General features: G+C 64.0%; 1 protein-coding gene across 1 annotated transcript in view; it reads right to left on the bottom strand.

The window, feature by feature from the left end:
- Window positions 1-9,530: 9,530 nt before the first annotated feature.
- KCTD5 (potassium channel tetramerization domain containing 5) overlaps window positions 9,531-15,443 on the bottom strand; it is an 11,743-nt gene continuing 5,830 nt past the window's right edge. Inside the window, exons 2-6 of the mRNA XM_007939544.1 lie at window positions 13,504-13,612; window positions 13,050-13,141; window positions 11,666-11,761; window positions 10,848-10,973; window positions 9,531-9,560 (exon numbers count right to left, since the gene is read on the bottom strand). Of these exons, the coding sequence (XP_007937735.1) occupies window positions 9,531-9,560; window positions 10,848-10,973; window positions 11,666-11,761; window positions 13,050-13,141; window positions 13,504-13,612 (453 nt within the window). The remainder of the gene's footprint in view (window positions 9,561-10,847; window positions 10,974-11,665; window positions 11,762-13,049; window positions 13,142-13,503; window positions 13,613-15,443) is intronic.

The raw sequence follows: 15,443 nt of genomic DNA, 5'->3' as shown, positions 1-15,443 counted from the left end.
TGAGGCAGAGATGGGATGGGGGTGACACGGCCCTCACCTGCCCAAGCAGGGGCCCTTCCCTGGCACCCCCTGCCCGGCCCCAGCCTTGCAGACAGCTGTAACCTCTGGCCTGAGGATGTCCTAGAGACCAGCCTGGGACTGAGCTGGCTGCTGCCGGGGCCCTCAGTGCAGGTGGGGAGGGGAGCGGCTGGCCAGAGGAGGCGCGGACCCTGCCGTGTGGCTGACCACCCCTCTTCCTTACTTCCAGGGACTCGGGGGACCGAGGCATCAAGAGGTGAGCAAGCGAAGCCCCCCGGGTGTGTGTGGTGGGGCAGGAGCCAGCCTGCCTGAGAACTGCAAGGTGCTGGGCAGTAAGCCACAGGGAGATTCTGACTCTTGGAGCAAAGGGGAAAGTGACTGTCCCCACCCCATATACACAGTCATACGCGAGTACACACACACACGCACACATGTACACTTGTGCACATACATGCATTCACATACACACAAGCGCCCACATGCACGTGCACACATGCACGTGCACACATATACACACATGCTCAGGCACAAGTGTGCCCACATACATATGTGCACATACACATGTACACGTGCACACATGTGCACCTGTATATTATGCACATAGATACACATAGACACATGTGCACACATGGGCACCTGTGCACATATATATATATGCACCCACATAGACATGGGCGCCCACATACACACATGCACACACATGAACCTGTGCAGCTGTGCACACACGTATACACGTGTGCGCACATGCACACTGTGCACACAGGGTGGGCACACAGTGCTCTCGCACACATGTGCACACACGTCCACACTCGTGCTCACATACACATGTGCACACACACACACGCACCCCAGGATCGACAGTGAATGAGCTGAGCACCAGGAGTCTCACAGCAGGAAAATGTTGTGGCTGAGGAACTGGAGAAAGTTGTACTCTTCAGGGCGCAGGGGGCTTTGAGGCTGGATGGAAATGGGGCGGGAAGAGTGACGTCAGGACTGGGGCCTCGGTGGCCATGCAGGGCCCGAGGCCACGCGCCCGCTGGGCCTGCCCCCACCCACACCAGCCGGCCTCCTGGAGGCCGTGTCCTGTCAGGACCATCCCCTCAGCACCCCCAGGACCCCCGGGTCAGGCCCATGTCACCTTCCAGGGCCCAGAGGGGCGGTTCCGTGGGAGCGGTCTGCGTGAACCCGAGGGTCCGGCAGGGAGGGCCCCGGAGCTGAGCGCAGGTGGGAGCGGGGGCTGGGGCGGGGGGTTGGATGTCGGGGCTCAGAGCGCGGGGCGCAGCCAGCGAGCGCCCCTCCGTCGCCGTGTCCCCCCAGCCTGCGGCCGCCCCCGGACGCTGAACCGGATGGTGGGCGGGGAGGACGCGCAGGAGCGCGAGTGGCCGTGGCAGGTCAGCATCCAGCGGAACGGGAGCCACTTCTGCGGGGGCAGCCTCATCTCGGCGCGCTGGGTGCTCACCGCGGCCCACTGCTTCTCCAAGTGAGTGCGCCCCGCGCCCGGCGCCTTCAGCACCGCGGACAGCGCCCGGAGGCCCGGCCCTTCGCGCTCGGCGCTGGCCGGCCGGCGGGCTGGGGCTGCAGCCTGACCGCCCACTGCTGGAAGCCCTGGGCACGCCTGACCCGCCCGCCCAGCCAAGGCCCCAACAGGGCCAGTCCCAGGGGCCTCGCTCCGGCCAGCCGGGGGGTCCACTCCCTCAGCGCTGGTCCTGCCCACGGTTCCGGGAGGGAAGCTCCTTCCAGGCCCCAGCCTCTTCTTCAGCTCCCCTCCCACCTTTCAGATCCAGGACTCTCCCTTCCTGGACTCGGTACATTTGAGCCCAGAGCCGGGCACACGGTTGGCGCCCTCCTCCCACTGCAGAGCTCAGCCCCTCGGCCCCTGAACAAAGCGCCAGGCCATCCCACCTGCTGCCCAGCTCCGAGCGCCACGGTCCCCACACTCGGGGGTTCCCAGGGCTCTCGGGTTTCCTCCACTCACACCATGAGATCATAAGATGGGAAACGTGAGCTCAGAGGCAGCGGACCGATTGCTCAAAGCACACAGGCAGGGCTGGGCCCATGTCCAAGCCACGCCGCTCCCAGCTACCCCTCCCCGCCCACCACGGGCACATCTGGAGGGGCGACCTGGAGCACTGGCACGGGCCAGGCCGTCTCCTCCACTCCCCCCAGGAAGCCTTTCAGGTGGGGCTGTTCCTATTTGACAGACAGGGAAACTGAGTCACGGACAACTGGCCGGGTGACTTGCCTGAGGTCACCAGCTGGCCAGGGTGGGGCTGGGAATTCAAGGCAGAGCCTGGCTCCGGTGCCCACACCTCTGCTGCCGCACGGAATCAGACTTCAGGCCGGAAGGGAGTAGCCCCAGCCCCTACGCCACCTCCCTGCTCCCCTCAACCTCCACCAATACCCCCTTTAGGCCTCGGAGGGGCTGCCTCACCAGTTTGCTCTCTCCCACCAGCACGTCGGACATGTCCCTGTATCGGGTCCTGCTGGGGGCCCGGCAGCTGGTGGAGCCAGGGCCGCACGCCGTGTACGCCCGGGTGAAGCGGGTGGAGGGTAACCCCCTGTACCAGGGCATGGCCTCCAGCGCAGATGTAGCCCTGGTGGAGCTGCAGGAGGTGGTGACCTTCACTGACCACATCCTCCCTGTGTGTGTGCCTGACCCCTCGGTCATCTTCACCACCGGCATGAAGTGCTCTGTCACCGGGTGGGGCAGCCCCAGCGAACAAGGTAAAAAGGCAGGGCCAGGAGAGGAGGCCTAGAGCAGACAGCTTGGGGGCCACTCTGAACCACTGATCTTCTGCTGCTGATATGGGTCTCATGATTTTTCCTCCAATGGGTGGGTTGGGATGGGAAACGGGCAGCGGGCTCAGGAGGAGGAGCCACGGGGAAGAGGAGGGCAGAGGACAGAAACAGCCCAGGCCGGTGCCTGGGAGAAGGGGTGAAGGACTCCGTTCCCCAAGGCGCTGAGCCAGAGAGGTTGAAAGCCAAGCAAGACGGAGGGCGGGCAGAGTCCTCCCCTAGACTGTTCTGAGCGGCGCCCCTCCCCAGACCGCCTGCCGAACCCCCGAGTCCTGCAGAAGCTGGCCGTGCCCATCATCGACACCCGGAACTGCAACCAACTGTATGGTAAGGACACGGACTCCGACTTCCAGCCCCAGACCATCAAGGATGACATGCTGTGCGCAGGCTTCGCTGAGGGCAAGAAGGACGCCTGCAAGGTGGGCTGAGGGGCCACCCCAGGAGAGCCAGGTCTGGGGTGGGGCCCAGGACTCTGCATTTTTCACACAGCCGGCTAGGTGACCCGGGACAGGTCATCTGAGGATGCTAGAAAAGAAGATGTGCTAGGCAAGGGGAAGGAACAGGAAGGGGTGGGGCGTGAATGGGCAGGAAGGGTGCAGGGAGGGCCGAGAAGGGAGCCAGGGTCCAGGGGTGAAGTGCAGGGTGTGTGCCTGTGTGTGCAGTGCGCGTGCACGTGCGTGCGCGGATATGTGCACGTGCGTGCGCGGATGTGCATATGGGCATGTGTGCGTGTGTCCACTGTGTGTGTTACACACACGCGCGTGCACCTGCAGAAGCTGTTCTTGGGTCTTTGTGGGCTGGGGGAGTCCCTGTCCACGCCCTGAGGTGGCCTCTGCTTCCCACACAGGGCGACTCGGGGGGCCCTTTGGTGTGCCTCGTGGATCAGGCCTGGCTGCAGGCTGGGGTGATCAGCTGGGGCGAGGGCTGCGCCCGGCGGAACCGCCCAGGTGTCTACATCCGGGTCACTGCCCACTACGACTGGATCCACCGGCTCATCCCCGAGCTGCAGTTCCAGCGTGCGGGCACCAGAGGGAGCCAGAGGCGAGCGCCTCGGGCCCCGGAGCCGCCGGCGCGGAACCTGGCGCTCTGCCTGGGCGCCCACGCCATCCTCCTGGGCCTCGCCGCCCTGCTCACCGCGCTCTGAGCCCCCGGCCCGCCGCGGAGGCCGGCCGCCGTGTCCCTATGTAAATAGCCCTCCTGTCCTCTCTACCCTCACGCCCAGCGTTTTTATTTATGTTCAACCTCCAATAAACGGCCAACCTCGGGCCTGCGGACGCTCCTTGCGGGGACGGGGCTGGTCCGAAGCAGCTGCAGTTGGGGGCCGACGCTCTAGGTGGCAGAAGAGGCCAGGGACCCGGGACCCGGAAGGGAAGACGGGTGGGCGGGGCTTCCCGGCTGGAGGGCCTGGGCTGTCACCCGGGCCACCTGCGCCGGGCCCGCTCCCGGGGCCCTCACCTCCACCCCGGCTGCGAGACCCAAGCAAACCCGGATCCCATTCGTGTCTCAGCCCGTTGCTTTGAGTGTGTGCGGAGGACCACCGGGCTGGGCGCCGGGGACAAAGACACCGGAGGGAGTGCGCCCGCCGCTCCTCCCACGAGCTCAGCCGCCGGCGGGCCCCCTGCGCGGTTACTCCACACGCCTGCGCGGCCAGTCCAGCCCAGTGAGGTCCCCAGCTCCATCCACGCGCACACCGACCTTCCCGGCTGAGGGCTTGGGTTCCTGCTGCAGGCGGCAGGCCTGTCGGCACAAGTGCACGCCCATGCACGTGCTCATCTGTGCACGCTCCAGGAACACACAGCTCTGTGCATGTACATGTATGTGTGTGTAGGGACACAACCACGCACACGTGCACACCAACGCATACACATGTATATATATACACACACACACACACCGTGCAGACATCCCCATGAACATACATCTGTGCATGTACACACATGCACACATGCACATCCATGCACACATCCCCCATGAGCACACACACACTTGCACACAGGATGCATATATATACACTTTCCCATGCCCACCAATGTGCACACGTGCACACAATACACTCGTGCACACACTACCCTGAGAGACACCTGTGCGTACACACCCATGCGAACATGTTCACCTGTGCACACACCCATGTTCACGCACACACACCTCTGTGGACACATGCACACACCCACATATGCACATGCACACACAGCCATGCACACACACAGGCACAGCTGCCCACCGTGCGCTGGGAGCAGCCGTCACTGGCTAATTAAGGAAACGGTCAATAACCACTCAGGCGCCTGCTGTGGCCCTGGCCCTGGGGACAGAGGAACACGCACGGGCTCTCTCCCTCGTGGCCTTCCTCCTGTGGGGCAGGAAGGACAGTCCCTGTGCCTGGAAGATGCCCCGAGGTCCCGCTGCCCCCTAGCTGTGCACTGGCCCTCCCTGACTGCAGAATTCTTTCTCAAGACCAGAGACAGGGTCATCCCTGGCCTGCAGCCCCAGGGCTCTGTGACGGTGGCGGAGGCAGGCAGCTGCACTGTGGCCGCCGTGGGGAGAGGGCTGGCCGGGGCCCCGGAGGGCAGGCCTCGAGGGACAAGCTGGGGGCCATCTGGCTGAGCTGGCCCACGACCCCCAGCCTTGGGAGGGAAGCTGGGGGAGAAGATTGCCGGCCAGGAGGGCACGGACCAAGGTCCACCCTCGGGGGCTCAGCACGTCGTCTGTCTCCTCTAGGCTGCAAGGTTTCAGGGTGCCCCTGGCCCCAACACCCTCCTCATCCTCCTGCCTCTACTACAGAGCAGGGTTTGGGGCTGACAGGGCTGGAGGCTGTGCCAGGCTTGTAGACCCCAGGGGGACAGTGCCTGCCTGTCTGCCTCTCTGGTGCCTACCACTGGGAGGGTGAGTGGGGCCACACAAGACAGTGGCTAGCATGTGGCCGGGCACCACTCACAACGACCACCCATTGGCTTGCCCCAGGCCCACGGAGCACTCCCTGGACCGACGCTTGCAGGAGATGAAACCTCCTTCCCCACCAGCGCGTGTTTACTTTGTGTGGCTGACAGGCCGAGGCAGCTTTAGCGTCACAGGATGTTAAAGGATGCGCCCCACTGGCCAGGCTTGTTCTCCAGGCGCCAGCAGCCTCTCCCTGGGGTGGGGGCCCTTTGATGAGAGCCGCAGCCTCAGAGTGATGGGGGTGGGGGCTCGCAGGGCCCTCCAGCTACAAGAATTCAGCAACAGCAGGAGGCAGTGGGGAGGGGCTAGGCTGGGCTCCCCAAGGCGTCACCATCCCTCCCCACCAAAATCAAACCCCCTGCTGTTGAGTCAATTCTGACCCACAGCACTCCTAGAGGACAGAGTGGAAGTGCCCCACAGAGTCTCCAAGGCTGTCAATCTTCACTGGATCAAAGCCCAAATCACACCCACTGCTGTGGAATCGATTCTGACCCACAGCGCCCCTAGAGGACAGATTGGAACTGCACCTCGGGGTTTCCAAGGCTGTCAATCATCACAGAAGCAAAGCCCAAACCACACCCAAAGCCATGGAGTCCATTCTGACCCACAGCGCCCCTAGAGGACAGAGTGGAACTGCACCTCAGGGTTTCCAAGGCTGTCAATCCTTCTGGAAGCAGACTGCCTCGTCTTTCCCCCATGGAGCAGCTGGTGGGTTTGAACAGATGACCTTCTGGTTAGCAGCCCAATGCTTTAATCACTGTGCCTGCCTCCACCACCATCACAGAGCCCTGGGGCTGCAGGACGGGGATGACCGTCTCTGGTCTTGAGAAGGAATTCTGCAGTCAGGGAGGGCCAGTGCACAGCTAGGGGGCAGCGGGACCCCGGGGCATCTGCCAGGCACAGGGACTATCCTTCCTGCCCCACAGGAGGAAGGACATGAGGGAGAGAGCCTGTGCATGTTCATATGTCCCCAAGGCCAGGTCCACAGCGGGCGCCTGAGTGGTTATTGACTGTTTCCTTCATTAGCCAGTGCCAGCTGCTCCCAGCACACGGTGGGCAGCTGTGCCTGTGTGCGCGCATGGCTTCCCCGCCTGGGGGGTGGGCTTTCCAAGTGGAAGGCCCAGCTGTAGCAACCACAGTGGTCGGGGCGTGATGGGGAGGTGGGTCAGCCTTCCAGAAGCCCTGTCTGTTCAAGCTTCCAGGGCCCAGGGAGTCAACTGTGGGTGCTGGAAGTCACAGGGTGGCTCTGAGCCCAGCCCAGCCACAGCCATGGGCAACTCGGCCCCTGCTGGGGGCTCCCAGAATCACCTGGAGCTGAGGTGCGAAGGCTGCCGGGCAGGGCAGGAGGGGTGAGGAGGGGAGAGACATCAGGAGTCAAAACACAGGCGAGTCAAAGCCCGCAGCCCCCAGGGCTGTGCACGGCCTCCGCACCTACGACAGAGCAGCCTGCTCATGGATGGTGGGCGGACAGACAGAAGGAGGCTCACCCCACAGGGCTGGAGGTGCATGCTGGGATGGACAAGACCACCCTCTCCAGGGCAGCTGTGGCCCCGGCGCCCAAAGAAGGAAGGTGCAGGGGCCAGGGTGCGAATGAGGTGGGGGGCGGTGCTGGCCCCGGGAGATGTGGGGAGCATTCAGGGCATGAGCTCACAGGCGTCCCGGCGCTGGGCCGAGAGCTCACGGGCCCTGGGCCTCGGTGGCCGAGGACGCTTCAGACCGGAGGGCCTGCCCCTTCACACTGCACACCTGTCCAGGGCTGTGCTCGGGCCACCCCAGGCGCTGGGTTCCCTGGAGTCCAGCAGAGGCGGGCGGGCGCCGGCAGTCAGGCTGCTGAGAACGCTGCTCCGCAGAGCAGACCCCAGTTCCCTCCCCACAGACGGGCAGGGCTCGCAGCGAGGGCCTGGCTGGATCACCCTGGGGTCAAACACGTCACGGGGCCTCAGCGTGCAGCTGCAGCTGGGGGGTCGACACCTGTGTAGGGCACCACCAGGGGGAGCTGGAGCAGAGGGCAGCCACGTGGACGTGGGGGATGGGAGGCCTCGGTGCAGGGTCACGCCGGTGACGGTCTCCTTATGCCCCGGGTGGGGTGTGACGTTGACCAGGTGGTCAGCAAGGTTGCTGGGCCCCAGGCCTGAGAGCAGACAGACGTGTGGATGGATGGATCGACAGGTGGGGTTCCCAGTGAGCCGAGGCCAGCCAGCCCCAGGAGGGGCAGGCAGGAACCCCACAGCCGGATCCTTATGAGGGTGGCTGGCCGCTTAAGACACTAACTGCTGTGACTCTAAGTCATAAATACAGGATTTTATTTGCTATTTTCAGGGGAAACTTAGGTCTTGAACTGTAAGCTGATAAAATACAGACACTAAAAAAGTATAAAAGTATAAATATCCCCTGGGAACAAACCTTAGTGGGGTAAGTCGCAACGTCTTTAAATTATAAACCCACGAGCCCAGCTACCCTGCCAAGGTCCTACCCTGCCAAGGTTGTACGCCTAGCGCCCCTGGTGGAGCCCACCCTCTCGGCGAGGATGGGGCCACCTCCCTGCTGGGCTCTGAGGGTGCAGTCAGCCGGGGCCCGATCCACCTTGTAGACAGGTTCCACGTAAACCGCTGAAGCCAAGCGCATACTGATGTCCGAAAGACTTTACAGAAAGGAGGTAAGTCCTAGATGCTCGAGAGCTCGGCTGACCAGGTCGTTGGCAAAGGAGCGGAGGGCAGGGGCCAGAACTCTCGGGAAGTACTGGGAACCAGAGGGGCTGAGAGCCGCCGACCCCGGCTCTGGTGGCCCTGGCGGCCCTGGCAGTCAGTGCGCAGAGCCCAAGTCCGGAAGCAGAGTTGGCGGCCCCTCCGCGTTCTGCCACCCGCCGCCAGCAAGCTGCGCTTGTTTGGGGAGTGTGTGAGCGGCCTCTGGCGGCCTCCAGGCAGCTCGGTGCCCAGCGGGCAAGCTGAGCCCGTGCAGGCCACATGCGTCTCACATGTCCGGAAAACGCGAGAACTGCATAGTTAGACGGAGGGAACGAGGGAGCAGGCGCGAGAGAGACGTGGGATGTGTGTAAACACCCGGAATGTTCCGAGGACTCCGGGGCGAGCCGCCCTCTCCCCGCCCGACACCACCGCAGGCACAACGAAGGCACCCAGCTGCCGCGTCACGAGCCGGTCTCTGGGCTGAGGCGTCTCGACTAACAGGACCGAGCCCGAGAAGAGCAACACTTAAAGGCATATCTGAGAAGGAGAACACCTGGCCGGCCGCCCACACTGGGAAGAAAGGACAAGGTTCTCTTGCCGGGAAAGCAGAGTGAGGAGCACGACTCTTCGCTCGTGCAACGAGGCCAGGAGCGAGTGGGCCGGGGAGACCCCTGCCGCTGGGGGCCCAGCCGGGGGCTGACGTGAGGCCCCCGTGACTGGACGCCTCCGATGGGTGGAGAGAAGCGTCCTGTGAGGCTCGCCCCCTAGGAGCACAGAGATGTGGCAGGCGGGTGCCAGGACGCCCAGATCCAGGGTCCCACAGCGGATGCACCACCAGTGACTTCTGGCGGACCACAGCTTGCAAGGGACCGTAATGTAGCACCAAGGACGCTGTCCTCCAAACCATCTTCAGTGATTAAGGAAAAGGTCGCTCCCAGCATCACGGCATCCGGGGGTCCTGGGGGTCCCCCGCCGCCCATGCTCCCCATGCTCCTCAGCTCCGCTCTCCAGAGAGGCGTCACATGCAGGCCCCCAGCACAGCGCTCATGGCACCCGGGGAAAGGAAAACATTTTGCGGCTGTCAGTCTCATATGTCCTTCACATCCGTGAACCTCGCTCCTGCAAAATCTGAAAGAGATCAAGTGTGGATGGTGAAGTATGGGCCTGGGCAGGAGCCTTCATCCAATCAGAGAGCTGGACCTGCACGTTGGTCACAGCCACTGCCTGGGCCCTCACCACCAGAGACAGGGCACTGCCCTGAAGGGGGACAGCCCTGGCGAGCTTGGGGATCCCCCATGCCAGCCCATAGGCCCTCCCCAGGCACCCGCCAGGAAAAGGCACACGGTGGTCCGACCCCCGACCTCAGGAAGGTCTATGAGTGGCCTTGACAAGGGAGGGGGCAGAGCCCGGGCCCATCACCCCACCAGGGGCCGCGACTTGCTGGCAGGGTCGCCTTCCTCCACCCCTGCCCCCAGCCCTCCCACAGACTCCGGGATGTTCCCATAGCCATGTGGCTGGCACACGATCTGGGCAGGTGCAGCGAGGTGCCATCCCCTCGGTCCCCACAGCCTGAGTCTCTGGGAGCACCCCGTAACAGCAGTCAGTGCCATAACCACGGGGGCACGACCAGCAGCAGAGGGAGACCCGACCCGGGCAGTGGCCACTGGGGCAGGCACATGCAGCCAGGGGTCGTACCGGCCAAGCCCGAGGCAGCTTGGGGCCCTGGCTGGTGCCACCAGTTGAAGTCCCTCAGGGCTCACCTCCTCACACACTGTCCACAACACCCTGAGCCTTGACCCAGGCCACCTGACAGGCTGGGGTTCACGCCCCCAGGGGGCCCCAGAGAACACAGCCCACCCCGCCAGGGACTCCCAGGCTTGAAGGCGAACAGGATGCGGGAGCAGGGACCTGTCCCCCCCGACAGCTGCCCTGCCTTTTCCTGCCCTTCACCCCATGGCACTCGCCTCCTGAAGAAACGGCTCCACAGGACTGGCCAGGGCCCTCCCCATGGGTCCAGCAGGAGACCCTCCCTCCTCAGAGCCAACCCCAACAAGGCAGATGAGGCCGAGGGGACCCCGGGCCGAGGCTGCCACTGGGAGCAAGGACCCAGTCACCCGAGAAACTGCCCCACAGGGACCTGAGAGCCCCAATGCCTGGCCTGCAGGCTTCACCATGCCCCCGCACCAGTGGACCCTCCCGACAAGTGAGGGAAAATGATGCGACCACAGGCACGAGAAGCACAACCATCCCGGGAAGCGGCCACCGGCTCAGCTCCAAGCCAGGCAAAGGAGCAGCCTGCCCACGGCCCCGCCCCTGCCCAGCGGCAGGCCCCGCCCCGCCGACGGCCCCGCCCCACCGACGGCCCTGCCCCCGGCCCAGCAGCCACCCCCGGGAGAACGTGGCTGCCATGCCCACCTTGGCCTTCTCACTGGGCTCGCTGGCCGTGCCGTACGGCATGTTGTGCAGCTCCTTGGAGACGACACAGAGGAACTCGGCCTGGTCCTCGTTCCCGTAGTTGTAAGAGGACCCGATACTGACCAGCTGGAAGGCAATGGGCAGCCCGCATGACGTCCCCGGGCCCACGCAGCCCGCCCACCGCAGGCACTGACGCAGGTGCAGCACACGGCCTGAGCTTCAGGTGGGGAGCACAGCGCCGCCCACACAGGGACATAGTGCCTGGGACAAGGAACTCACGGGAAACAGCTCCCAAGATCTCCCCATGCACACCTGTGTCATACAGGCAGGCAGACACGCGCACACACGACCACAATCCCGTGGCAGGTAGATGCATACACAACCACAGTCCTGTGGCAGAGAGATGCACGCATGCACACACAACCACAACCATAATCCACACACACACACAGAGCCATTCACCTTCACCCCACAGCCACACTGAGAGTCACACATCTTCAAAATGCAAGATGACCCAAAAGGAAACCACAGGAAGGGTCCCGGGTCCCGGGTCCCGGGTCCCGGGTCCCGGTCCCGAGTGGTGATCACCGCGTCCAGGCACAGCTGAAGGGCCCCTTGCTCCCAGGCCTATGGGCCAAGGTCAGGAAGCAGGGCTTGGAGCAGGCCTGTGTGGGTGTACACGGGGGTCTGCGTGGGGGGCCCACGTGGAGGGGTCTGTGTGGGGGTGTGTAGGGGCCTGCACTGGTGTCCGTGGGGGCCCACGCAGCTGACCCCCAGGGCCGACCGCCGTCTGTCCCCAGGCCTGGCCGCCACCTCACCTGCTCGAACTTCCAGCCGTCGGACATGGTGGACACCATCTGTGTGAGTTCCTCCTCTTGGCACTGCAGCACGCGGTACACGTGCTTGACCGGCACCTGAGAGCGAGGCGGGTCAGCGGGCGGGCACAGCGCCCCCATACCTGTGCCCCCAGGCTCCGGCCACTCCCCCCGCCCCAAATCTGGAGCCGACCTTGTCATGTCCCACGCCCGGGCTCAGGTCTCGAGGCTCGAGACGCCTGGACGCGTCTGTGAGAGCAAATCAAACAGCCTGCCCGGCTGGGTGTCTGCTTCCTCACGTGTCTACAAACACGTTTCTAATCCTCAAATGAAACGAGTCAGGCTCCTGGAATCCCGGAGCACCTGTGACTGGCAGTAATGTGTGAGGAGGCTTGCTTCTGTCCTACACAAGGTATCGGGGTGAGCCCACAGGAAGTCCTGCCCTGGAGCCCTGAATCCCCACATCAGCCTGGGTGAGGGGGTGCCCTTCTGTGCAGGCTGATGGCCCCTGCCACAAAGGGTGGCCACTGGCCACGGGCAGCCTGGAGGTGACTATGCTGCCAGGCCCAACGCCCTCCCACCGGCCAGCGCCCGGGGGCCTCAGCAGCAGGGCTGGGGCTGTCGGCCGTGGTGGTGACGGTCTCCTGCCTCCCCCACCGGGCCACCGGCCAGTCCGTCAGTAAGCTCTGGGCCTGCAGGGCTCCCAGAGGACACACCCACTGGGGGGCGGGGCACGGGCAGATTTTAAGTGGACTGTGCCGGGCCTGTGAGTGGGCAGCGTGGCAGCCGCTCAGTAGCCTTCCTCCAGGGGAGGGGATCGGCCCTCCACTCTGGCTGCAGGCCGGCCAGGGGCAGAGCCGGACGCTCAGGCCAGACGGCGCCGGCATCGGTGGCAGTGTCAGCCTCCGCGGCCACGGACAGGGGAGTGACAGGACACGTGGCTCACAGGGGTCACTGACCTCTCCCTCACCCAGTAACGCCAAGGTCCGCATCGCCCCGACACCGGCCTCACCGCCAGCCCCCTGCTCACCTGCCCCAGCTTGCTGCCCACGCCTGTGGCCACCCCAGGCCCCGCCTGCCACTCCTGCTCGGATACCCCACTGGTGGAGACCACAGCGCCCCAGCGCCAGCTCGGACCGGGCCTGCCCTTCCCAGGCCCTGAGGACTGGGGTGGGTCCTGTGAGGCTCCGTAGGCCCCAGAGAGACTCGGGCACAGAGCTAGACATGCCGGCCCCGGGCACCAGCAAGTCCTGGCCCCCTGTGGGGAGAGTGGCCTTGAGGGGCCGCCGGAGGGGTTGCTGCGGGGCGAGGACAAGGAGGACGAGGAGGGAGAAGGGCCGGGCGCGGCCAGCCCGGAGCCCAGCAAGGCCTCAGGCCGCCTGCTCACCTGTGCTGTCTTGCTGTCTCGGTCTCGGATTCTGTCCTTCACAAGCTTTATGAGCGAGGTGATGTTGTAAAACTCGGCCTCCTCCAGCACACCTGGGGGGGAGCAGCTGTCACCCCACAAACCCGCGGCAGGGCGGGGCAGCGAGGCCCGGCAAGGGCTCTCAACGCATGCGCAGCTAGCACCGCAGTTAGACGGGTGGTCTCCCAGGAGAGGAGCCCCCAGCGGCCAGGCCCCACCCCCAGCCCCGTGCCCCCTGCCCTGTCAGCTTCCCGGATGCACGTGGCCCTCGAGCCTCCTCGGTGCGTCTGTGAAGCTAAAGCTGCTGTCTGTGGTGGAAACGCAGGCGCAGAGGCCCTGCAGGACTGCGCACCCACCCTGCCAAGGAGGGCTGGGCGGCGGGGTGGTCACCAGGCCCCGCCCCGGAGAAGACAGCACCCATCAGGCGCTCACTCACCCTCCTCAGCAAGGTCCTTGTTGATCACCAGCTTCCCATGTCGCAGGTAGTTGAGCACAGGCCCGAAATAGGTGGGGTCCCTGTCTATCAAGTAGGCACCAGTTTCATCCTGCGAGGAACAAAGCCCTGCAGTGTCAGACTAGAGACAACGAAGTTCTGTGGCCAACAGGCCATGTGCACAGGCCAGAGACGCGGGGTCACGCACATCCCCCAGGTTGGTGCGTGGGGCCCGGGACAGGCCCAGGGACAGTGAGATCCTGCAGCTAACCACGGCCAGGCCACGTGCACGGGCCAGAGACGGGGCCACACGTGTCCTCAGGGAGCTCACGGCCCAGCAGGGTGCCCACCACCAAGCTGCAGCTCCCGCCACAAGCTCAGGGCCTGTCACCACGTCACGTCTGAGCCATGGTGAAGCTGTCTTGTGCCATGACCATGTGGCGGAGGACCTGTGGCAGTCAGAGACGGGCCACTGGGGCAGCAGCTGCCTCCCTGCCAAGTGTGAGGACAGAGGGGCACAGTGGGCTTCATTAAACAGTCAAGGGCTCAGTCTACTGCGTCCTTTGTTTTAATGTCTTTAGGGTCGATGTGCGCTTTAAAGTCAGGGCTGGAACTACAAGGAGCCCCAGTAGTGCAACAGGTGGGCAGCTGGCGGTGAACCAAAAGGTTGGCGATTCAAACCCACTTGGCAGCTCCATGGGCGAAAGACCTGGTGGTCCGTCCCCATCAATACAGCAGCCTAGGAAACCTGCGGGGCCATTCTCCTCCACACGGGGCCAGCCAATGGTGACAGGTGCCCGTTATGTACAGGGAAGTTCGTCCCCATCAATACAGCAGCCTAGGAAACCCTGGGGGGCCGTTCTCTTCCACCACACGGGGCCAGCAAATGGTGACAGGTGCCCGTTGCGTACAGGGAAGTCCGTTCCCGTCAATACAGCAGCCTAGGAAACCCTGCGGGGCCATTCTCCTCCACATGGGGCCAGCAAATGGTGACAGGAGCCCATTCCATACAGGGAGGTCCGTCCCCGTCAATACAGCAGCCTAGGAAACCCTGCAGGGCCATTCTCCTCCACACGGGGCCAGCGAATGGTGACAGGTGCCCGTTACGTACAGGGAGGTCTGTCAGTGTCAATACAGCAGCCTAGGAAACCCTGGGGGGCTGTTCTCCACATGGGGCCAATAAATGGTGACAGGTGCCTGTTATGTATAGGGAGGTCTGTCCCCGTCAATACAGCAGCCAAGGAAACCCTGTGGGCCATTCTCCTCCACACCAGGCCAGCAAATGGTGACAGGTGCCCATTACATACAGGGAGGGGAGACGTGAGGGAAGGAGAGGAGCTCCCCACTCTGCCCCGGAGCCACGGGTGAGGGTTTAGAGGGTTCATCCCCCAGGGCACCGGCTCGCTGCGTGCTCGATGTCGTCCATCCAGGTGCCACGCAGGTGCAGACCGTGGGAGATGGCTCTAAGACAGGCAGGCCCACTGTGTGCACCCCCATGCGGGGCTCTAAATGGGACACAATCTGCTTACATCGCCCTGGGGCTACAGCATCAGTGCCAAACCCCTCGGACACCAGCTCAGGCCCCAGGAGGCTCCAAGCACAACCCTGTCTGGACAACCGTGCCAGGGACGGGTACATCTGTGCTCACAGATTTCTGCAGTGGCTTCCTTTCAACAGGTGCCAGTGAGAGAGTCAGCAAATATGCCACCTAGCCACCATCACCCTGCTCACAGCCACGTGTACATCCACCTATCACACTGCTAACAGCCGTGTATACACCCAGCTACCACCCTGCTCACAGGCACGGGTACACCCAGCTATCACTGCTCACAGGTGCATGCACATCCAGTTATCACTGCTCACAGCTGCATGTATGACCAAATGTCACTGCTCACAGCCACGTGTACACCAAGCTATCACTGCTCACAGCCACGTGTACACTG

Source organism: Orycteropus afer, unplaced genomic scaffold, assembly GCF_000298275.1.
Source record: "Orycteropus afer afer isolate SDZICR_OR568_19922 unplaced genomic scaffold, OryAfe1.0 scaffold00061, whole genome shotgun sequence".
Lineage (NCBI taxonomy): Eukaryota > Metazoa > Chordata > Mammalia > Tubulidentata > Orycteropodidae > Orycteropus > Orycteropus afer.
Note: the sequence above shows the minus strand (reverse complement) of the source record. Positions and strands in the feature narration are given on the sequence as shown.